The sequence below is a fragment of the Dermacentor albipictus genome, chromosome 1 (genome assembly GCF_038994185.2).
Source record: "Dermacentor albipictus isolate Rhodes 1998 colony chromosome 1, USDA_Dalb.pri_finalv2, whole genome shotgun sequence".
NCBI classification, from domain to species: domain Eukaryota; kingdom Metazoa; phylum Arthropoda; class Arachnida; order Ixodida; family Ixodidae; genus Dermacentor; species Dermacentor albipictus.
The window spans coordinates 356,756,169-356,781,621 of NC_091821.1; the positions used below are offsets into that span (position 1 = coordinate 356,756,169).

The window sequence follows — 25,453 nt, forward strand, 5'->3', positions numbered from 1 at the left end:
TCGGAGATCAGTGTGACCTGTGCAACTTTTCAGTGTGACTGTGCCTCAACTGGTTGTTCTGGTGAGCACTCGTCCTGCGGCAAACCGGTTAAGTGGTTCAGTTGCTGCTCTCACCGAGTACAATGCAAAATGGGTTATAGGAGTGATGAAAATAGCAACCAGCTGGCGAAATGATGGACGGAAAAGTGGCAGGCACCCGAGGGCGGGTTTCGGAGGAGAACGCGTGAAAAAAAAAGAAAGCAAAAAAATATCCAGTCATGAAAGAATTGGTCTCTTTCTCTGCAGTTTTTCTTGTACCACGAGGTGTTTTTGTGTAGCCTGGAAGGATTTTTGACCCCCGCTGTTCCCCCTTTACCTGTAAGGGTGACGGTGCCCAGGGGTCAAACACCCGGCCGTGAGGCGACTAACTGGCTGTGCCCCCCGTGGGCCTCTCTCTCTCCCTCCTTTTTGCCGTCTGGTTTCTAGCCAGTGTAAAAGACCCGCCGGATGTTCTGGACAGGCAGAAATGCCTGGATGCTCTAGCCGCCTTGCGCCATGCCAAGTGGTTCCAGGTTGGGAAACCTTTTCAGCCTTATGTCTTATATGCAGAGAGTGTGTGTGCACCCCCGCATGGGGTATGCGCCTCCCCCACTTTTTTTTTTTCTTTTGTCGTTTGCCCTCACCTCTGTACTAGCGTTGCATACATGTTGCCTCAAAATGTCAGGCCTAAGAAAATTAAGAACGCAGTAACTGAAAAAAATAAACATGGGGCTGGAAAGTTGGACACCTGACACATCTTGTTGCTTGTGCACTAAAGTTGTCTGCCTCAGGGTAGGCATGCACTTGAAGTGCTAGCCATGTAGAGCAGTGTTAATAGTTGAGCTTGCATTGGCAAAGAGACACCTGTGACAACCTCAAAAAGAAGAACTAATGGGGAATGGCTGGCAAATGCATTCGGCTTGCACACTGTTATAAGGAAACGCACTGGCACCCTGTTCACTTGTTTTCATGATTCTACTATAACTGTGCTGGCCACAGTTGCATGGGACTCTAATGCATATTCCAGCATTCCGTAGGGCTGTAATTGAACTGCAGCATGCATCACCTCACTCCACTTTGGCAAAGTGTAGGATAAAGCTGTGTGCAAAAAAAAAAATATATTTCGGAAAATGTTGGCGCAATTTTTTTGTGGGACAAGTACAGCATTGTGTTACCTTCTTGATAGGCAGCAGAGTATGGTGCCAGTGTGTGTTCGAGTTTACAGCCATAAGTTTTTCTCAGCTCAAGTATGGTGCTGCTAGGTTGTGTGGCCCTGACGGTAGCTAAAGAATGCATGGCAGTGTAACTTTTTTTCGGCTATCTATCTATAAGCATTGTTATCAATGTCAGCTTTGCCAGCCAGGCCTGTCTGCATTGCCGCATCTCTGATGCTTTACTTAGGTTGGCAAAAAAAAAAAAAGTGGAAGGAAAACTTGGTCTGCAGAAATGCAGCCTTGAGGCAGGCTCTGGGGATCTAGTTATATAACTAGAACAGCCGGCGTTGTCTTTGCATTTCTATCTTGGATGTCTGGAACAAGTGGTGGTTGTCGTGTGGACATTGTTTTAGGCTGACCTGGGATTGTCTTTTGGGGGCTGGGTTTGGTGTGCGCGCTCGCCACGTTTTGCAGGCTAGGGCAAGTGGTCTGCAGTCATGTGTCATGGTCATCCGAATCCTGAGGGACCTCTGTAACCGTGTGCCCACTTGGAGCACTCTCAACTCTTGGGTAAGTCAGTCTTGTTTATTTAAAGTTATTATCGAGCTTTTGCAGCTCAAATGAGCGTCATTTTTTATTTGCTACGGATGGCTCTGATAGCATGTTCAGACCACAATGAATTGATGCTGTGTTATATTTCCTTGGCCATTGCGGTCACATTTCTCTCACTGTACACTCAAACGTAGCTTGGAAATGCAGTTCCATGTGCTTCCATGACTCACAGTGATTTCTGAACCAACATTCAACTAGTGATACAACAGGCGCACCGCTTTGTCATTTGGATATTCAAATAGAGTGAAATCCCAATAATTCTAAGTGAATTGACAGATAAATTGAAATGCTTTGTTGGCCTTGGCAAAGTCCTATGTATTTGAATACTGGAAATCTGCAAATTTTAACGAAAAAAAAAACCGCACAACATCATTTAGAACAAAATTTCTTAGTCCCATGCACCTCTTTTCGTACAAACTCAACCAAAGGCGAAGTTTCATTGCATCACTAGCTGCTGTAATAGTGACGAGGAAAGACGCACCCAGACTGAATGCAAACAGAGATGTGCGCGCTTTTTTTTCCATCTGGCTCAAAAGGAGCAGGAACAAGACCTTAGCACGTGCTTGATTATCGATTACCGACCTAACCCCACCCCCGCACGCAGCATGTGCTTTATCACGTTACTGCACACTCGATTGATCACATCATCTCCAACATTGGGCATGTGGGAGGACGGCTCACCGTCCCTCTCGGCCCACTCTAGCACGTCTTTTCCTGACACCCACAGCAATCTTATGGCACTTGGACTATAATGCAAAACCTCGGCTTCTTATGGCACATGTTGTTGCATGCTTATGGAGGACGTACCTTTCATTGCAAGCCCAGTAACTTTTCGTTTTGTGCACAGTACTGCAGAATTGATTGAACACTGTAATATTTAAAGGGGCTCACCCTAGTTCAAACTAAGTTTCATTCAAATGAATTTCCAGTCCCCTTGGAGTTCAAATTAATGAGATACTACTGTATAACGACCACAGATATAAGTAATTATCAAATATGATGAAGTAAATGTTAAATCTTTCTCCAATATCAGCATGCAACTAAAGTATGCTTTTAAAAGATATTAGAATAGTGTTTGTAGCCTTACGTACGTTGGAACGCAAGCACTTCTTGGGGTGTTAAGGCTTGCGTCCCTTTAAGACTTTTACAGTGAAAGTTCGTTGAACCGTAGTTGGCCGGAGCTCAGAAAAAGTACACACTAAATGGTACTACTGCTTCACTTAACTGAAAAAGCGCGACCTATCAAAAAAGGAACTCCGAGAGAGTGTGATGAAAGGGCAAAAGACAAGACATGCAGTATTTACTCACTTAGCTTGACAAAAGTCTGTTATTCTCATTTGATGCCGTGATGGCCTAGCAGTGACAGCAGCAGCCTAAAACTCACTTACTTAGGCTGCAAGTCAGCTTTTCCGTCACCTCCCTTTTCGCAGCAAACACCCACATGAAGGTGACGTGACATGCAGCATCTGCTACTGTCGGGCCTGAATCGCCTGTGCTGTTGCTTTCCGTGTCGTCCTCATCACTGTCGTTAGGCGACACTTCGGCAACAACAGATGGCTTCATCAGACATGTCCGGAGACGACTGAACCTGTCTGTTAATGAAGTCGGTGTCAGAAAACTTGTCGACAGTGTCGGAAGTCTGGTCGACAGTGCGCTAGCATCCTCTGTGTCACCCACAAGCCAGCGAGCGCTCTTTAAACAGTTCTGCATTGTCGTCGACTGAACCTGCCACCACGAGTATTCCAGCAAGTGATCAAATAAAGCAGGTCAATTGAAAAAACTGTCACACTCAAGGGCTACAAGAATTCTGCTCAAGTGGTTCTTTTTGTACAACTGTTTCATAGCCCGAATGACACCTTGGTCCAAGGGCTGAACAATTGCTGATTTATTAGGAGGCAGAAATGCCAATTTCACAACTGCAAGGTTATCTTTGTACGACGTGTGCTGGCGCATTATCTAAGATCTAAAACTCTTCTGTTCTTCACTGCAAAATTGCTGTCAATGAGGTTGAAGGTTGAAGGTTGAAGGTTTATTTCCGCAACTGGTGTTGCGAGGACAGCCAGGGAAAAAGCTGTATAGACAGCTTGAGAGGTCCTGGCTTCCTCTTACAGTGCAGCATTGACGGCGGCGGAGTACAACAAACAAAACGTGAGGAGAAAAACAAAAAAAAGCAAAAAAAACACGTACGTTTGGTACAGAGAATGAGACATGCACGTTCAGTACGCACTACATTGTACTTGTACAGTACAAAACTACACGAACATTTGGGGCAATTCTTTCAGAGAAATATTATATAAATCAATATTCTCGTAGCAGTACAAATGATTCAGAAGTGTCGGTAAGGTATGCTGCAACATTTGTTTGCCATAGTTTGTGCGGCATTTCTTAACATTCCAAGGTTCTGTTGTGCGGGTATCATACACAGTTCTGCTCTGCTCTAACCCAGCAAGTCTAAGCAAGGAGTCATCATTTTTCATCATGGCGAGTTTATATTTATAGCACAGTCTGTAGTTATACATGGACTTCATCTGTACAATGTTGTGTTGATGGAAAAGGCCTGCAGTGTGGAAGAAATACGGCACTTTACATGCAATGCGTATAATACGTTTTTGTAAGACAGTGAGGCACATCTACTCCCCGAAATGTCAACTTCACAGCCACAATGTTATCCAGTGCGATGTGCACAGGCGCATTTTCTAGGATAACTACAGCTCTTCTGTCCTTTGCCTCAAAACTGCAGTCAATGAGGCACATGTACTCCACAAAATGTTGCTGCAATCATCTATGCTTTTGCATTGCTGCGGTAGACGACTCCAGGCTCCATTCAGGCACCATTAAAACATCTCGGTTTGGCCAACTTACCAAACACGAGAAGCAGATGTTTTTCATTTCCTGACATGTTCACTCCAAACGCAACTGAATTCCTCTCCTTGGCATGCTTGCTACCAGTGCATGTCTCGCCTTTCAATGCGGCCATTCTGTCTGGCAACAGCTTCAAGAACAGCGCAGACTCATCCATGTTTAAGATGTTGTCGGTCGCATAGTCCATCAAGATGTGCCTCAGCTGAATGTTTTGCCATTTTTCTGTGCCATTCATGTTGCCAGGGGCACCTTATCCTGAAACAGTCCTTGTGTTTATGCTGTGCCTCACCTTAAACCTCGCCAGCCACCATTGCTGCATGCGAAGTCGTCATGGTTCAGCTGCAAAGTGACAACTATGGCCTTTTCCTCAAGTAGGGGTTTGCTAACAGGCAGGTTATTCGGTTGTGCTGCTTTTAACCACTTCACCAGCGCCTCCTTCACACCCGGAAAAGTCTAACCTCATAGCCGACATCTTTTGCGGTTACAGCAGCACTGCCGAGCAACCTTTCCGTGGCATGCCAAATGCCACACACCGTAGTCAACAGTAAGTCCCTCTCGTATGCCAGCGTTGCCTTCATGCCACATTCGATAGCATGTACGATGTCCTTTTTTTTTTTTTTCGTTGCATACATGCAGTACTGTTCGGACCTATAGCCGTGGCGGCTAGTATGGTGGCCAAAAACAAAGTGGACGTAAGAACAGCCTATTTAATGTGCGAGACAACTTAAGCACGCATTATTAAACAATTTTTACAGGGAAAATATAGTATAACCAAAAAACTAGTTATGACAACAGGGGATACAAATAAAAAGACCCTGTCAGCATTCATGAAAGCAGTTTTTTAAGCGTTGTACAATGTTTTGGCCAGCCTTAACGTTGTGTGAAAGTGCGTTCCATAGTATAGCACCGTTGAACTCCACGAGTCTCTGTCCATATAGATTGTGACATGGTTGTAAGTTAATTAGTAGCTGCCCTCGTGTTTCATGCAAGGTTCTATGCTGAGCACCCGTCTTTTGTCCAAGCTTCGGCATGACGTGAACCTAGCCTGCACAACGCCACAATGCTCCCTGGCATGGCTTCGAAAGAACAAACAAGCCCCCTCAGCTTTTGCGCTTGGAGGCTGTACTGATCTCTGAGGCTTTTCTGCCAGGCCTCCCGATGAGGACGACGTACTGCCGTGATTGCATGACGTAAAGTGAAAACACTGCAGGTTAACCGATACGTACGCAATAAGCTGGTTCAGTTGACGTGGATACAAAAAGCATTGTTTGATGGCCGTTGACTTGAGCATTTGACTTCACTGCTTTTAAAATGAAACTGCTGTTTGAGCTGGTAGGGTTTAACGAGGTTTTTTGTAGTTTAACGTGCATGAATACAAACATAAGGAAGACATTAGAAGGCAGAGTGCCACCTGGTGTCTCATGCCAAACACATTGAAGCTAAGACAAATCATTAGCAACCATGCTGTCATTTCTGTGTGGACACTTCTCATTAAACCTACGGATGCCGGAATCGCCGAACAATCTCAGAATTTGAAAAAGCTCATGTGTTTCAGGTGAGTATAAAGGAAGCGAAAGGTCATTTCAATTGTTACTGGCAATCAACGAGAGCATGGGCGTAGCCATTACTAAAATTCACGCTGAAGTGGAAGCCATGAATGCCACCTTGTTCGTCAGTGCTATTTCTTTGCATACGTAAACATTGCAAATGCTACTCTCCAAATAACATATGGTATTGCAGAACACTGAAATCTAATAGTGCACAGAGCATGTGTATTGAGGACAATGTTATTTCTTAACGTGCGTAATGCATTTATGTTTGATTGCAATTATTATGCTGAAACTCTTGAATATAAAGAAGGTATTTCCGTGTTGGGTGGCAACCTTGTTAGATTGTTCTTTGTTCTAGATTTCCTTTTTGATCTTTGCCTTGTCCACATTTCTTTATATTTAAATGTACAGTGAAACCTCATTAAACCGTACCCGCTTAAACAGTAGTTTCGTTTTAAAAGTAGAAAAGTCAAATACCCGACTCAGTGGCCATTGAACATAATGTGTTTTGTATCCGCATAAACCGTACCAGCTTATTGCATACTTATCAGTTAAAACTTAGTGTTTCCACTTTTCGTCACGCAATCGCGGCAGTGCGTCGTCCCCATCGGGTGGCCCGGCAGGACAACAAGCCTCGAAGATGAGAACAATGGCCTCCAAGCGCCCTGTTCATTTGCGCGTGAAGCCACACACATCAACATCATTCCGGCACCATGCCGGAGAGCGTTGTAGCGTCATGCAAGCAAAGACTCGTGTGATGCCGAAACTCTGATAAAAAAGACGCAGAGTGTTCAGCATAGAAGGAAAATTGGACATTGTTCATGCTATCGAACGTGACAAAAATAAGTCGGCGCTGGAATGCGGCAGGGATCTACTGTTGACTACGGTGTGTGGCATTTGGAATGCAAAGAAGTTGCTTGGCAGCGCTGCTGCGACCGCGGAGAGATGTCGGCTATGAGGTTCGACTTTTCGCCATCGTTGCCTCTTGTTGCCGAAGTGTCGCCTAACAACAGTCATGAGGACAACATGAAAAGTGACAGCATGGGTGATTCAGGCCCGACAGTGGCAGAAGCTGCGTGTTATGTCAGCCTCATGAATTCAATTGTCGAGACAAGAACAGCAACCCACAATCAAAAAGGCGCCCCACGACTTCTGCAGCGCTACTGCGCCTGTGCACGGAGAATATGCAATGCCAAAAGGAATCTACCATGCAAGTGTTTGCCAAGAAGAGGGGGCTGGCTTAAAAGCTGGCTCGCAACTTCAGGAAGTTCGAGGCCGCTGTCATCACTGCTAGGCCGCCGCGTCATCAAACAAGAATAACTTTTGATCGCGCCAAGTTAATAAATACTGCATGTTTTTTCCCCTTTCATCGCACTCTCACTGAGTTCCGTTTCTGACAGGTAAGTGGGCGATCTCATGTTATTTCGGTTAAGCAGTACTACCGTTCAGTACATATTGTTTCTGAGCTCAGTCCAACTACTTCAGGCTTCTATCAGACTAGTAGCACGTACGCGGGACGCCTCTGTATTGTTAATATGGCAGAAACTAGTGTGCTGTGTAGCCGATAGGACAAGCTGAATGTGCCCCTTGTCAGAACATTGAAGCTAGATTTGAGGAGACCACTTTAGAACAGCTTGAATGAGGCAGTTATGGTGCCCACATCAGGTGGCATGCCCAACCCTTAGCAAGCTTTTGGTTTTCGCCTATGTGCTTGATGCAGTGTCTGAAAATTCCACCTTTGTTGTATATATGTGCAGGCCCTAGAGCTTCTGGTGGAGAAGGTACTGAGCAGTGCCAGCCAGCCATTGGCACCCGGTGATGCACTACGCCGTATCCTGGAAGCTGTGGCCGGCGGCATTCTGCTACCTGGTGAGCATTGTGCTACGTGGTTGCATCTTTCACTGTAGCCATGTTTACCTAAATGCAACAGTATCTCATGGCATTTCTTATTGAATCATGTGAATACACGTAGACAAGATGGCTCTACCAAACTTTTAATTCTTTGTCAATTTTGATGAAACTTGCCGAGTTTATGTATTTCAATGTGCTAGTATTAAATGTACATCCAGTTTTTTACAGAGTAAATAACTTTGCAGAAATTGAAGAAATTCAGCATTATTGCATAACTTGCCTGGAGGTAATCTATCTAGCAAACTATACATGGCATAATAAACATCGACATACGAAAATGATGGGGAACTAACAGAGTGCAAATAAGCAAGTATGGTGTTCTAAGCCAATTTTATATCAAATGAGAACATTGCGCATTTCAGTGAGAGAAATCCACCTAACTGCTAAAAAAAGAAACATTTTATTTTCTAATAAGCGTGACATTATTTCGTTTATTTGCACTTTACAGAGCTTTGCCTTTCTGGAAAAAAAAATAAGTTACAGTGGTAGCGCAAGTAGAAGCAGAGATGATACACCTCCAAAATGGCATTATCATCAAAATTGTGGTTTTAAGAAAACAACAAAAACATTTCACAACTGATATATTGAAAGTTAGAAAAAATTGCACCTAAGACCATCAGTAGGCACTAGGTAAAATTCATGGCCGTTTGGAAGTTCCCAGTCGAGGACATAGCATGCGTTGCGAGTACATTCACTTCAAAAAGATTACATGTTTTCGGGCCAATTCCTCGCAAGCTCCGTCCCAAGGCAACTTCACCGCAGATCCCGCAAACCAGTGGCCAGAAACTGCGCAACCTTCATTAGCATTTTTGCACACTTACTGTCACCTTTCAGTGTCGGCTTAAAGTAGCTACAGCTAGTAGCACTTGCGTCCGCCTTGTTGGTGCCCGTCGTCTTTTTCACGCCTGCAGGCTTTTTGAGCGTTCTGTAGCACAGAGCTTCTCGAACTGCTTGAATGGATCAGGGTGATGCTTTAGATAATTGACCAGGGTGGTTGTGGTGCCTACGGGCGTCTCAAGGTGCCTCTTCACGTGCAGAACCTTGCATCACTGGCTCTGCGCTCGAAGAACTCCCAGATAACACTCCGGAACACCCGTTGCGCCGATTCATCCATTATTTGGCTACTTTGGCCATGCGTGCAATCGGGCAGAAAACGGCCAAAGCGTAACCGAAGTTGAGAACTTGAAGCGACAGAAACAATGTGCCAAACATGTTCATAGGCGCATACCTACTATCGCTTAGACACCTGCTAGGCGCCTGTTGTGACCCCAATAACAAACCCTTTAGTGGCAGTGTATGTCTCAGCTGAGCTTGGGGGACAGTGAATGCATTGAACATAAATTAAAAATCTCTTGAAAACAACTATTTTCGTCCTGCCCTAGGAAGATTTTTCACACAATAACAGTAGCTCACAATTTTTGGTTACTGTATTTAGATTAACTCGCGCCTTTTTGTCTCTCAGGACAATAGCGCCAAAAACTGCACTCACTGCATTCGTATCTTTTCTGCGCAATGCAGCTGTTTTGCAAAGAAGCTGCCTTTAGAAAACCAACTGCTGTTCTGCAACTCATATTAGCTATTCTTCTCATTCTTCCTTTTTTTTTTTCCTTATATATATATATAGACACACACCGTACTTACTCGAATATAAGCCAACCCTGATTCTAAGCCGACCCTCAAAGCCCGAGGTCAACAAAAATATATGCAGTTAAACTTTGTTAAACCGTAGTTGGCTGGAGCTCGGAAAAAGTACGTACTAAACGGTAGTACTGTTTAAGGGGGAGGCTACACTTGAAATACTACTTTTTTATTTGTGGACAGATCTGAACAAAATTTTCACACTTGGTGTATTTTAATAAGCAAATTCTAAAAATATAATTAATTTTGCCATAGGATAAGTAGTTTCTGATATACTCTAAAAGCATTGTATAAGCTGGGTCCTTTGTTTGGAGGAAAATTAGCATCTAAACAGAAAACCCTAACACAGTAATTTGAGTATGAAAACTATCTAGAATGTTCAGGGAGTGCCATAAGGTATTAATCAGTGTTCTAGGCTAATCTGAGCAAGAGTTAGAGCTCATCAAAGTTGAGAAAAAAATGCCATCTTGGCAGGTCAAGCATGTGACCCATTTCAAGAACTTTTTGAGAAGGGTACTGCTTTGAAAAGGTGCATATTGCTTACTGCATACATTTCTCTTTCTGGCAAAAGAAAAAAAAAATATGCTGATAGCAGAAACAGGACGAAGCTATTTTACCTCTAAATTGGAAGTCTGTCGGAATTGTTGTTTTGAGAAATCAAGGAAAGACATTCTGCAACATCTTCATTGAGAACATACCAATAAAATCTCAAGGAAATTCACCAGGGGCATAAACTGGATGCATCCTATCTTTATGCCGCTTTTCTGGCCAGCTTCCTTTCCTCAAAGAGGCTTCTTGTTGGAGTTAGCACTTCGATGGTCGTCTTTCTCCTTTGCTCGCTGAGATGCAGTGCCAGGAATATTCATGTGTAGCTGCTGTAGAATTGCAGTGGACGCAAGCAGGTTCCCAGTGTTGAAGCGTATGACAGGTTCCCCAACAGCAGCTTGCACGGCAAAGAAAGATGCATGCTGTTCCTTTGACACACCCCAAAGGACTGAGTGAAGGCTCTCATTCGAATTCTGTGTCTTGCCTCGCTGGCATCTCTGGAGCAGTGTTTTTTTTTTTTTTTTTTTTCAGATAACTGCGTATATACAGGCAGCATTGCTTCTGCCGCATGTTCTGGCAAGTTGTAGTGGTGCCTAGGTTCAGGCTCTCCCTTTGCTCTCGCAGCATTGTGACGACAGACCATTGCTGATAGCCCGTACTCCTTGGCGGGGTCCTTGAAAGCATCACCACTTTCTAGCCGCACCCGGGACACAGCACGAGTCCAAAAAACTCTAGTACTACGGATAAATCCACGATTGCAAATTCACTTCCGCTGTCGTTGACGTCCTCTCTCGCGTTGACACCCAGCAGCTTGAACATTCGTTCCATTGCAGACTGCGACGCCAGGCACGTTTTCCGGCGCTCGCTGCGCGCTCGTTACTTTCTTCAGTCGTGAAGGAAACGGTGCCTGCTTGATATGTGTCAACACGCGTGGCGTGGGTGGACGAAGTGTTGACGCTAGACGTGCCGGTTTGCAGCTCCGAACTCGATCCGGTAGAATGTCCAGGCAGACCAGCTACCGGCAACTCCGCGAGTATAACAGGCCTAGCCACCTTCCGTCGTGCATTCCACAGCCGCTTGACGCATAGTAACCTTGAGACGACGATCTTTTCCAGCCATCCGGGCAGCGAAATGAACACCTTATCAAACGTCGACCCGTCGCGAAGAAGCGGCTGAACGAACGTAGACTACATAGACAGTGGCGCGATGAAACCAGAGATAAACAAACGTTGCAAAACGCAAGAGCAGTCGAGCGCTCGCCAAAGAGCGCCAGACCAATAGGAGTGATCAAGGCAGAAAGCTGGGCTAGTTGGTGTGTCATCATTATTCAAAATACTAGCACAAAATAGCAGGGACAAAGAGAAGACGACAGGACGAGCGCTAACGTCCTGTCGTCTTCTCTGTCTTTGTCCCTGCTATTTTGCGCTAGTCTTTTGAATATTAATAGGAGCGAGGCGCGCGGTGGGTGTGCGCGCTTTGGCCAATCGGCGGCAGGGACGCATCCTTCAGAAATGACGCGATAGTGTCGGTTTCCCTTGACCTATGCCATTGTGAACTGGCGCAAGATGGCGGCCACAGTCCACTGCGTTCGCAAATGGCGACGGCGCAAAGTCTGAACATTTTTGACCAAATTTTGCTGATTTCGCGTTCACCCTGGCCTCTTTTTTTCATTAATTTTTTATTATTTTCCTATTAGATTTAGCTTCTAGATTTCACGGAGGGATTCTTGAATGTATAAACGTAGCGAAAATGCACTTTTCCGAAAATCAACTTTTTTGTGATTTTTTGTCGTTTCAAGACCCGCTTCCCCCCTTAACCAAAATAAACCAAAATACAGTGAAACCTCGTTAAACCGTAGTCGGCCGGAGCTCGGAAAAAGTACGTACTAAACGGTAGTACTGTTTAAGCGAAATAGCATGAGATCGCCCACTTATCTGTCGAAAACGGAACTCAGAGAGAGTGCGAGGAAAGGGGAAAAACATGCAGTATTTATTCACTTCGCGGGACGTAATTGTTATTTTCGTTTGATATCGCGGCGGCCTAGCACGACGACAGCGGCCTCAAACTTACTGAAGCTGCGTGCCAGCTTCTCAGCCAGCCCTCCTCCTCTCGGCAAACACTCGCACGGCAGATTCCTCGTTGGCGTTACGTATTCTCCGTGCACGCGCGCAGTAGTGCTGCATAAGTCCCGGGGCGCCTTTATCATTGCCGGGTGCCGGAGTTCGGAGAACTTTTCGTTTGGAATAGTTACGTTATCGCGCCCCTGTTCTCCTTGCGACGATCGCATTCATGAGGCTGACGTAACGCGCAGCTTCCGGCACTGTCGGGCCTGAATAGCCCCTGCTGTCGCTTTCCGTGTCGTCCTCATCACTGTCGCTAGTTGACACTTCGGCAACAACGGCGGCAACGATGGTGAAAAGTCGAACCTCGTAGCCGACATCTCTTCGCGGTCGCAGCAGCGCTGCCGAGCAACTTCGCATTCCAAATGCCACACACTGTAGTCAACAGCAGATCCATATCGCGGGCCAGCGCCGACTTCTTCGTGTCACGTTCGGTAGCACGGACGATGTCTACCTTTTCTTCTATGCTGAGCACCCGGCGTCTTTTTTATCCTAGCTTCGGCATGACGCGAGTCCTCGCTTGCACGACGCCACAACGCTCTCCGGCACGGCGTCCATGCGGCGTCGAAATGATGTTGATGTTGATGCGGCTTCACGTGCAAACGCACAGGGCGCTTGGAGGCCGTTGTACCGATCTCTGAGGCTTGTTGTTCTGCCGGGCCGCCCGATGGAGACGACGCACCGCCGTGTTTGCGCGACGAAAAGTGGAAACGCTACGTTTTAACCGATGCGTACGCAATAAGCTGGTATGGTTTATGCGGATACAAAATACATTATGTTCAATGGCCGCCGAGTCGGGGAATTGACTTTACTACTTTTAAACCGAAACTACTGTTTAAGCGGGTACGGTTTAACGAGGTTTTACTGTAACATGAGATCGCCCACTTACCTGTCGGAAACGGAACTCGAAGAGAGTGCGATGAAAGGAAAAAAAAAAATACATGCAGTATTTATTCACTTCGCGTGACAAAAGTGTTATTTTCGTTTGACGCCGCGGCGGCCTAGCACGACAACAACAGCGGCCTCAAACTTAATGAAACTGCATGCCAGCTTTTCAGTCAGCCCCCTCTTCTCGGCAAACACTCGCATGGCAGATTCCCTGTTGGCGTTATGTATTCTCCGTGCACGTGCGCAGTAGTGCTACAGAAGTCTCGGGGGGGCACCTTTTTCATTGCCAGGTGCTGGAGTTTAGAATACTTTTCATTTGGAATACAGTTACGTTATCGCGCCCCTGTTCTCGTCGCGACGATTGCATTCATAAGAAGGTATATATATTTTAATCAGGTGCATGTTAGATTTATACTTTGTTTAGGAGCTTCAATGTAATTTCTTAGTAATTTACATTTTGGACACACAGAAAGCAAGCAGGTGTTTGATGTGGTGGGTGTGGTAGAATCGGGTATATACAGTACTCTTGCTGCTATGAACCCTGATAATTCGAAAAAGTATGTCTGTTTTATCTGAAGTCGTTAATATCCGAAACACCTCACTTCCGAAACTTCAGTCACGATGTGTAACAACGTTATCACAAAGAGTAACAAACATTCAAAGTAAAAAAAATTTTTAAAAGTCGCAGTTTCACCCGAGAGGGGAAGGTCGCATTTTCATGCTATCAGGAAGCATGGACTGTGATAGCAAATTAGTAGACAGCTATGCGAAGTATGGTAGTTTTGTCAGTTGGTATAAATTTGTAAACATTAGCTTACTAAATTCACAAGCACAGCGTCACGCGCACAGGTAAACTGGGAACACATCACACTTGATGAGCGCAGAAACTCGCTGTCAAAGTGCTGGTGTAAGTGCAGCAACAATGGCGATCTAACTTACTTTCGTCTGCTCTCTCGCTTCAATGTGAACTAAACGTCGAAAGCATAGCGCATACGAAGCTACCGGCGCTGGGTGCACTTTGTCCACAAAGCAAACTTTGTTGCATTAATAGGTAGAGCAAACTAAGGTTGAAATATGGTCCATTCTATCTAAAAGCCTGCTGTACGCGGGTCCAGTGTAACGAGTGTAGACTGCCAAATCAATCACCGGTGCATTTCAGGTTTTTTCTGCATATTGTTAAATTCAACTCGCCGGTTAAGTCTATCAGTTTTGTTGGTCCTGCCAAAGCCGGATTAACAGAAGTTTGCTGTATTAGAAAAGCACATGCTGCATTATCCAGGTGGTTTGCAATAGATTGAGACAATGGGAGAGTCTGCATTTCAGCAAGTGACAAAGGGGCAAATGGTTACACACGTGATGCATCTCCTTTTGCCTGAAACGAGCCGCAATCTGTTGGTTGGTATGTGGAGAAGGTCACATGCCAGCAGCTGTCTCGCTTTCCCCTCAATGCCGTACATTGGTGTTCACACGTACTCCGTGGGATGACTTGCCTCTGTATAGCCTCTCCTGGTGCATTAGTGCAGTTTGCCTAATGCAAACTGCAATTCAGTGCGCCAAAGATGGATCACTGTCACATTATGTAAACAGACTTGTGTGTGCCTCTCAGTTGCCATGATTCTTATTCATGCTATGTCTGTGCCTTGCTTAGGGAGCCCTGGATTGGTGGACCCGTGTGAACGAGAGCCTGTGGACGCCCTAGCTGGGCTCACTGACCAAGCCCGAGAGGACATAACTGCTAGTGCGCAGGTGGGTAACAGTGCTGTGGCTGTCACTTTGTTAAGGGGCGACACTGGTTTCGCATAGCGAAAAATGGCCAAAAAATCTATTTTTTGAAAATTACATTTTCAGTTTCTATAACTCTTTTTCTTTCCGATTCCGAAATATCATCTATATGAACCATGTAGAAGTGCTCTAAAAATGTGTTATATCAGCCAAGGCGGCGAAAAATCTAGTGGAAATCAAGAAAGAACAGCATTTTTCAAGCCACAATATCTCTGCAACAGCGCAACCGAGCGCCGCCATCTTGGTCTCGTTGGAAAGCACATTTCTCCGTCTTCAAATTGCCGCCTCAGCTATCTCCTCCGTACAGAAACAAGCACACAAAAAGCAAGTGATTAAAGGTTGTGCCGAAGTCTGCGATTGGCCACACCCGCTGCGTGACTCCAGCACGGTTCGCCATTGGTTCGGCGCTCGCATCGTCTGCTCCGCTCTCGCGAGCCTGGAAGTCTCCACTCGCCTTAATATCAACGTGTCAAAACAGGTGCTACGCGGTCATTGCGGTAACGTGGCCGATCGCTACATTTGTGGACGTCTCAGACCCACGGCAAAGCATTCCAAGCACCGGCGACGTGGACTTCGCGACCAAGATTCGTGCGCGGAATCCTCGGACATGCGGCTAGGCCTTTCAGCACTCGGTGTTTCGTAATTCGTGACCAAGCACATCGCGCAATCAATCCTCGTACCAAGACTAAGCATTTCGCGCATAGGAGTCTCCGACTCGTCGATAAAGCACATCGCACACGGACATCTCGGGCCCTCGCCTAAGCAAGTTGTGCATCGACGCCTCCGACTGCACGACTAAGTACATCAAGCCTAGACTCCTCGAGCCCGCGGCTAGGAATTTCGCGCGTCGGCACCTCGGGCTGTGCGAATAAGCACATAGTGTCAGCTCCTTGAGCCCGCGTCTGGGCATTTCATGCATCGGCACCTCGGACTGCCTGAATAAGTGGATCAAGTGTCGCCCCTCGGACTGCACAGCTAGGCATTTCGCGTGTTTGCACCTCAAACTGCGCGACTAAGCACATTGTCAACTCCTTCTATCTGCGGCTAGGCATTTCGCGCATCGGCACCACGGACCCGCAACCAAGCATATTTCGCGTTCACTCTATTATCATATTGTCATGCTAGCTCGTAACAATATCTATTATACCCCCCTTTCATAAAGGGAACTTCATCACAAGCTCTGTTCATTAGGCCCCTTGGGCTGGCACATCTGGCTGCAGAAGTGATTGAGGCATCAAACAAAGGTACAATTCTGGAAAGCACCTAGCAGCTGCAAATCTATCACTGGCTCTCTGGTCCTAAGTTCCATAGCCATTGTCGGGTGAAGATGACTTGGAAGGCTATTTACACTCGGAGCCTTCATTCACTAACATGGTCAATTCTACCGAATGAAAAAATGCCACAGTCAAGCATTCAGTATGGCCATTCTCACAAAACATTGAGCTTCAAAACGTTGCCATTTGTATTGCTGTAGATTCACTTCAGCAAAAGCTACATTTCAAATGTGTTTATTTCAGTTCGATGTTCTTGCGCACCGTACTCAGCCATACAGGTGTTGTTTTCTGGGTTGTTCTTGGCCAAAGATGACAAGGGTGGTATTTTATTCGCATTGAAATGATCTGGGGGGTGATGCTATTTTTATTAGTCTTGCACCATTGTGAAAATTACATTCAGGTATAGTTCTTGCTACTAATTAGAAAAAAAATTTCATTAAAAATTCAAGATTGTTTTCTAGTCCGTTAAATGCTTCCAAATGAATAAAAATAGCATCACCTTCTACAGCAGGCCTTTAGCAATGTCCTCATGCGTTTAGTTTTTGGTTTGGCAAAACGGAATCATCAAAAAAACCCCGTAACGAGTTTGAAATTAATTTGACACAGACCTCAATATTTCTTGAACTGCTACAGCTATCAAAAATCTCATTACAGATTTGAAATCAGCATGAAAACTTCCCGGACAGTGGAGTTTATTGATTCACCCAAAAATAAGAAAAACATATTTAGAACCCATGTCCCCCCCTTAAGTTTCGATTAGTGCCCCCTATAAGATTAGACCATCAAATTACTGCACTGGAGTTACTGCACTCTGTTGCGTGCAACCATGTTGTAAAGCATTATGTCCATATTGGTTTTATCTTGTGCAGCATGCCCTGCGCCTGGTAGCCTTTCGCCAGATTCACAAAGTTCTGGGCATGGATCCCCTGCCACCACCCAAATTTGCCCGCAACCTGCTGAACCGCAAGCGCAGGCGTGATGGCGAAGCTGCAGACCATGAAGGTGAGCCCCTCCACACAGTGTTTGTCATTTGTCAAGTAGAGGCAGGTCACCTCCTTGCTGAGAATACTGGCAAGTAACACACACAGCAATGTGCACCTTGTCCATTGAGTTGCAGTATTGCGATTCTTCTTGTGGGAGGTGGCGCTAAGAGGTAGCCGCTGTGCCAGGGTTTATTTAGGTTGACCAGCCATGTGCTGCTCAGGTCAAACGCGCTAGCGTGTTCCTTTTCTTGCGCTCCCTGCATGTGAGCCGCCGCCTTGTTCAGTGGCTCTGGAGGCGATAGTCAACATGCTACAGGGCCCCCTTCTTAGCATAAAGCGTGATTGAAAGACATGCAAGAAGCGCATGTACAGAAAGAGAGACTGCAAGCCTATAATACAGGAGCAAAAATTCGTAGCGTCCATTAAGCAGTCCAGGTAAAGAGCACAAATACCATATTTACTCGCATAATGATCGCACTGTTTTTGTAAAACAAAATTTACGCAAATTCAGGGGTGCGATCATTACACTAAGTTCCCCGCGAAAAGAAACATTTTCTTTTTTCATCCCGCGTTTGCTGCGAAATGACAACGGGTCAACAAGCAGGCGGCTGCTGCTGTCAGTGCGGGCACACCCTGTGCAGGACACCAAAACAAAAGTGGCGGCCGATGGAGCAAGCCGGACGCGCCGAATGCGTTTATTTTTCTTCTCATGAGTACATTACGCGCATTGAAACAGCTTCTTTCGTATCACTAATGAATAATATCATTAATATCGGCAAGTTTGCGACAATAATGTAGTGATGTCCACTTTGAGGGGACAGAAACAGAGATGGGCGCGCTTAGCTGCCAGTGACATAGAAACACATGGCGGGCATGCTGCTGAAACTGCGGCATTTGTTTTCGCTGCTATCCTAATACGGCACGTTTCCGCGTATGAATAGGGTACACGTCTAATGTATCAGTGTAAATGTGGCCACTATCGTTGCCGCTCGCGATTTGTTGCGTGCCCATGAGTGCATGCGAGAAGAATCGAAAGGCACCTTTTATGTTGTTGTTGACCAAAAACCATTATGAAGCCTACAATTAAGCTAAGGTAAGTTTACGTTTGGTTGTAGCTTCTTATCATGGAAGTGCAGAAAGTGATGAAATAAATACCGTAAATGGGGCATCTGCTTAAGAATGTTCGGTGCGTGCAGACCGCTTGGTATGTCTTCAAGGGGTGTTCGCGTAACATTTAACAGATGGTAAGCGCAATCATCATTAGCTAGACTGCAACGCGACATACCGCTGTGACAAGTTCAGGGTGTGATCATCACACAGGAAAGAAAAACATTGAATTTTAACGACAAAATTCAGGGGTTAACTGAATGATTAGTTGAAGCTATTAGAGCAGACCCAAGGTTGTTTTTGGATAGAATTAGCATTTTTAATAATCTACGCACTTAGCTGTGAAGTTCAGCTCTCTTTAACACTGACCTTGTTCGTCACTAAATAAACAGGAATACAGAACTGGCACCTGGGTTGTCTTATTTACTTCTTTGACTGTTTTAGTCCCATTTACATACTTTATAACTTTCAGTGCTTCATTACTGTTTTACTTGGACAAATCCCCGGTTGCCAAGTAATGCCAGGGTGAACCATATGCTATGAGTGGTGAACCTAAAGCTGTGGACCTAACCTGTGTTAGAAGAAGCTTGCCTCTTGCCTGCCTGTCATAACTGTAATGTGGACAAAATGCAGCTTTTACTTAAATGTTAGGCAACTTGAAGTTTCCCCAGTTTCACTGCGTCTTGTTCCAATGTTACCCTGCTTTGGTGACTTGTCCACCACTCCCACATTTCATTTCCCACATACATAGCTAAGTACCGCTTTCCATAGTAGTACTATGTACAGTCGCCGACCGATTTTCCGGACTCCGAAAATTCGGACATGCCCGATTATTCGGTCAGCTTCGCAGCACCGCCATTCTCCCCATAGACCATAACGTATAACAAGTGCCGAAAGTTCGGACACCTTGCAACCTCTCGTCTGATTTTTCGGACACTCCTTGAGCCAACTCGGTCGAGAGCACCATGCACCGACTCTGACCGGTGTATAGTTCGACTTGCTGAACGCCATTTTTGTTTTGAACGGAGCTTCTTTGCTGCCCCACGAAGTGGCGCTACTGGAAATCCCCGCTCATCATCATCGTTTCTGCCTGGTTCGATACGCTTGTTCGATAGAGTGGCTCTGCAGCAGTTCCGGTTTCAGCTTAGTAAGCCATGTCAAGACAATCCAGCAGCTGATTTGTTTCTTTGCGCACGACGCTGCGAGCATGCCGCATTTTTTCGCTTGTGTGACTGGTGTCGGCACGGTGGTGTTTGCTTTGTGTGCTGTGTCGAGGTTTCGGTGATCCAACGCAGCATACGGAAACATCTCGTCAAGTGTCTAATGGCGCCGACAGTGCCCGCGCAGACTGCGCTGCGGAATGCCGGCAACCGGGTGCCGGGAGGCCTAAAAGATTTGTCGCCTTCCGATGTGCTCCCTACCGACGCGGAAAACGTTCTGCCGAGACTTGCGCAGTGGTTGCATTGCGATTCCGGACACCGTCTCATTGACAGTTTCACAGGTGCTGACACTGCTGTACTGACATGCGCAAAACTCGACGACGGCGAGATCATTCGTCAGGTTTCTGCTGCACCGCCGGACGATGACCGAGTCGGAAGTTGACGCACCATGTGCTACGCTGCCGTCGCATGCGGAGCGTGTACAAGCAGTGACTGTGCTTTCAGCCGCCTATAGTGACCGTACGACCCTCTCCAAGATTCAGGCTTATCTGATTGCGCGTAAACGGAACAGCGTGCAACGGCGCATTCGCGATTTCTTCAAGCCTACTGCCGAGCCCGAATAAGTGCGTGGAAATAAAGGATTTCATTTTTTATTTTCATAATCTACTTTTTCGGACACCTGTTTATTCGGACATTTCCGCAGTCCCCGTGAGGTCCGAATAAACGGTCGGCGACTGTACAACCAAAACTCATTCAAGAAAAGTGACATGGGTCTCGCAGAAAAAAAATTGATCTTTTTGTTTATTTTTCTAATCTACATGTCATGTGCACCGTTTGGCAAAAGACTATGCCCAAGATTTCCTTGAGGGTAATAACATCGTTTATCCTACCGAATGCCCATTTCTCCATGAAAGCACTCAAAATGGAGCAGTATTCTCGGTCAGTTGCTTTGGGAGATGCGATCACTTTTGCGAGACTTTGTGTAATTCGGCACCATAATTCAACACTCCACGCACACAGCATTATTTCTCCAGCGCATGCTGTCGCATGTAGGCACCGACGCGTCCAGCGCCAAAGTGATCAAGGCAATCGATTGAGATTACGGCCCCTTCGCGCAAATCTACATGCAGTGCCTAATCCACACGTGATGCCCGTCTGGTGGCACCAAATCAGCGTTCTTGAAGCCATGGATGCGTATTTATTTATTTATTTATTTCAATATTACTGCCAGCCTCTGGTTAGAGGCCTTAAGCAGGAGTGGTTACATACATGACGAGTAAGACTGAGTACAAGGTGTGAAGCGTGAGCAAAATGAAATAGCACTGAATTTGAAAAACATAAGCAGCGCGTCATTTGCGAGAACGTAGCAATTAGCGCTAACAATGTGAAATTATTCCAGAAGAAAATGTAAAATGCTCTTAGTGCCAAGGTGACAAACACTTAGGAGACAGAAAAACTAAACTAGAACAATATATGTATACCACGCGTGGCAAACGATTACAGAACATCCTGTTAGACAAATATAATGTGGTAGTGTGTAAAAATGTGTAGCAGTGACAGAAGCATCAGAAAACACGTGTGTTCAGTTATGTGGAAGGACAAGCCGAAAAGAAGAAGAAAAAGGAAAGGAGGGCAGGGATGTACCTCGGTCATTTACGCAATTTCATTAAGCAGCTTTAAGAATGATTCGATGGTGTCGCAGGCGACCACCGCAGCAGGAAGTACATTCCATTCCCTAATGGTTCGGGGAAAATATGAATTTCTAAAGGCTTCTGTTTTGCAGTAGTAATCTTTAAGCTGCTTAGCGCGGCTAGACCGAGTTGGTCGACGAGCTAGAGGCTCGGTATACGTGTCCTTGTCGATGCCCAATTTTCCATGATAGAGCAGATACATGTACTTTAATCGTTCTTTAAATCGCCGTTTTTGCAGGGTAACCAGTTCTGCTGTTTCGAGCATAGCGCTTGGTGATGCATAACGGCTGAAGGAATTGAATACAAATCGTATCGCCTTTCTCTGAATTTTTTCTACCTTTTTTATGTTAATATCGCTATGTGGATCCCAGACGACGGACCCATTCCCAGACTATTGTTCAATCACAGCCCGATGCGTGGCACTCCATGCTGCGACTGCCATTTCAGGTGCCTTAAACAATTCCACGTCGTCTCAGGTCGGTAGCAACATGTGTGCCACATCAAACAGGCGATCATCAAACAAGGTGGCAGCCATGACCTGTTTCCGGCGCACACGATCGCTCCTGGCGCTTGATTGTTTTTGTGAACAAAAATGGTTGTGCCCACGCAAACTTAATGTGGTGGTATTTTACGCAATTTTCGTGCAAAGCAATCGCATTTCAGCACATTTTGGAGCCTGATGGCCTTGTGCTAGTAGGTAATACGTTGTGTTACATTCCGGCAAATTTCGTTCATGCCAGATTATAGTACAGCGACATTTCGTTATTGCAAGTTGCAACTGTACTGTTATTAGGAATTATGTAGAAATTGCCAACATAAGTTCATTTTCAGTGGTGCAACTTAGCGATACGACTTGTCTAAAAATATAAATACACACTATAAAATGCTAAGTTGCAATATTGGACATTCAGAAACGTACCTGCCTAGTTTTAGCCCTCGTTCTGCACTAAGGTTTTTTGCAACTCTCCTCTGTAAAAGTTATTCTTTTGACTTGAGAAGAAATTCCATTTGCATATTTGCAGTTAGCATGCTGGATTGCAGATTTGCAAGATTTGCCTAATATTAGCACCTTCCTGCCACTAGATACTGTGCTTTCCTTTGCTTCCTATCGTGTCTTCAAGTCTACTGTAAAGCGCTCTCATAATGTTGTGTGGCTTGTCATTGAGAGCAGCATGTGGTACCTTTGCTTCTGCCAGGTGCTGATGGCAAGAAGGACAAGAAGGATGAAGCGACACCAGTGGCGACAGGAGCAGCAGCAGCAGCTGGACCCAAAAGTGAAACACCAGCAGCCAAGGCCTGATAGCGAACCATCAGCAGCAGCAGTGGGCAGCTCCTTCCCGAGTAAAGGCAGCTCGGGGGTGGAGAGCGACCATTGGTGCCCAATTTGCACGTCACTAGCACAGTATTTAACAACCCCCTGCCCAGGAAACCCCATCACTGCTAGTGGAATAATGCCTGTAGCACTTTCTTAAGCCTTCCATCTTTTTCTGGTGTCTTGTGTGCTCCTCTTCCCAGGACAGTGGGCAAAACTTTTGAACAGACAAGTGAGGCCAGCAGAACTGCCCATTCCGACCTGCCTCCCCCAGCCCCTTCCCCTCCATTTTTCCCTCCCTTCTTTCTTTGTCACCGAAATATTTTTGTTAGCACTTTCAATTCTGTAGCTCTCAAAATTGACAGCAGTGCTGTCCTCCTTTCCTCTTGAGTGTGCAAATCTGCAGCGCATCTGTTTTGTTCATATTGCTTTGCTTGACTTGTTTTCATTGTGATGGACGCTTTTCTCCCATGATTCCCATTTCGCCTTTCATTTGTGGCAGGTTTTGTTATAAGGAGGAAATTTAAAAAAAAAGCTGCCTTGACAGAAAAATGTTTAGTCAAAAAAAAGAGAACAGATTGTGGCCGGTTGAGTTTGGCAGTGATGGATGGTGTGTTGGACAAGTTTGTGCTGGGCACGAATAAAGATTTGCCGTTGTGGAGACCTTTGTCTTGTGCATACATTGTATACTTTGTGGTATTTAGCCATACAATGTGGTTTGGCTTTTGAGCTTTGCTGGCTCGGGCCAAGTGTGTCCTGTTTTCAAAACACATGTAACATGTTTCCAGGCTATGTCCGTGGAAACTATATGCTAGAAGCTTCATATTCGTTAACACAATAAATATTGGGACCAATTAATGATCTAGTCAACATGCAAAAATTTAGATAGCGACTTGCTCTTGCTGTGTGCTCTAACAGTGCTTAGTTTAACCAAACCAGTCTTGACAAGGACATGCACAATTGAGTCAACTGCATGTGCTCATGGGCCGGTTAACTTATCTGTAAAGATGGACTAGATTGAGCTTTACGAGAGGCGAAGACTGTACTTGGCAAGTTTTGGTGACTTTCTTAGCTTTTTTTAATTGCCCAGAGGCAACCAAATAGTATGAATCGGTTAGCACTTGGGTTTGGTATGAAATTGAAAAGATGTAACTGACTTACGATAATCAATCTTGTAGCGGGAAATTAACCATAGTCTTGAAAGTATGCATCGGGCTAAATTTATTGCATCTTGAGGGGAGGCGCGGGTCTTGAAATGGCAAAAAAATTGTAAAGAATGTATTTTCGGGAAAGTGCATTTTCACTGGGTTTGTACAATCAAGAACACCTCCGTGAAATCTAGAACCTAAATTGAATGGGAAAATTATAAAAAATCGTTTATACAAGCCAGTGTGGCCGCAAAAATGAACTTCGCGCCGTCATTTGCGAACGTGGTGGCTGGTGGGTGGCATTTTGAGCTTGTTTGGAAGCTGCTTTCTTTGTGCGTATCTTGCGCCGGTACCAAATGGCGTAGGTGAGGAGGTTATTTCTCATGGAGGAAGGAAACTGAGGAGAGGCCCTACCCCCTCCACGCGCTAGGAGAAAAGTGGAGGAAGTGACGTAGTAGGTTCTTTGTTTTGCCGCATCGGACGCGGTGAGCGTCGAGCAACGCAGCGTTCGGCGCGACAACGATATGTGCGCCTGAGCAAGCGCCGCGCGCCTGAGCCGACGCCGACGACACCGGCTTTTCTGCGACACGAGCTCCTTAACGCTGTCGCGTTAAAATAAAGGCTAGTATGCTTCGCATCCTGGGCTTAACCTTAGCTAAGCCACGGCCATTTTTTCCTGTCGTCGCGAAACTATGAACTAGATGCAAAGCGTGCTCAGACCTGTAATAGGATACCGAACAGTTAATTGTGATTTGATGTTTTGTTAAGTCAAAACTCGCTTATTCGTGACCTCAGGATGTCAGCTTTTCTGTTTTGACAGCTGTGCCTCTGTAAAGGAAGTGACTAAATCAAACATGCACTGTGCTAGTGCGATTTACGCAAAGATTACTTTCCTTCGTTTTATGATAAACCGATCTAGCGTCTATTTCTTCTGATTATTGTGACTTGCGCCGCAATTTGTTTCTTTATGAACAGTGCAACCGAATGAAATGTGACATATACCTGCCTTACCTTTTATAAATGGCGCAAATATATTCTTAATTTTCACATGCGAGGTTGTATCGGCTTTAAACTGTCGGGGCTTCAAGTTTATTTGGTGTGAAGGTGTGAAGGGCACCGAATCGTGCCCTTCAGAAAATTTAGTTTCTGCTTGCCAGTCACCTTGCTTAATTAGTAATTTAACTATGTTCTCTAATGTAACGAAAAATCCTACGTGCGTGTAAGCTGTCCTTTTCATTTAACATGATATTTTATTCGCTCATTACTAATGCCGATTTTCATTGTCTGATAGTCTTTTGCAATCGGCCGTACTGTTGCCATGTTACTTCTTTGAACCGTATTCTGTTCCTTGGGTAAATGCATTCAAATTGCTTTCTCTTGGCTGTTAGGATGCACTTAATGTACTGTGTTTGTAAAGTATTTTGGCAGATTCTGAATTCATTTAATATTTTACTCTCCATTTTTTGCGCGAGCGGTTGTAGTTTTTGATGTGACGAGTCGCGATCAAGCACGACTTCCGTGCTCCACACAAAGGTGACCTTTTTTTTTAAAGCTGAAGCGGGCTTATTTATACGCTCGTTGTTAGATATGGCGCCGTTTCCTGAGGCTACTTCGAGTTCCCCAGACCACATCGGATGGCAGCACAGCTAATTGAGGAATGCAGAAGCAGGAAGCGCATTCCAGAGAAGCGGCCGAGC

At 45.5% G+C, this 25,453-nt stretch overlaps 1 protein-coding gene across 2 annotated transcripts in view; it reads left to right on the plus strand.

Moving 5' to 3' along the window:
* Positions 1-23,269, plus strand: part of LOC135902232 (zinc finger RNA-binding protein-like) — a 75,741-nt gene extending 52,472 nt beyond the window's left edge. For both annotated transcript variants that reach the window (XM_065432205.2, XM_065432211.2), the window contains exons 12-17: positions 466-551; positions 1,647-1,742; positions 7,954-8,065; positions 14,948-15,045; positions 17,225-17,357; positions 22,493-23,269. In XM_065432205.2, coding sequence (XP_065288277.1) covers positions 466-551; positions 1,647-1,742; positions 7,954-8,065; positions 14,948-15,045; positions 17,225-17,357; positions 22,493-22,596 — 629 coding nt within the window. In that variant the 3' untranslated portion in view covers positions 22,597-23,269. The remainder of the gene's footprint in view (positions 1-465; positions 552-1,646; positions 1,743-7,953; positions 8,066-14,947; positions 15,046-17,224; positions 17,358-22,492) is intronic.
* Positions 23,270-25,453: the final 2,184 nt, after the last annotated feature.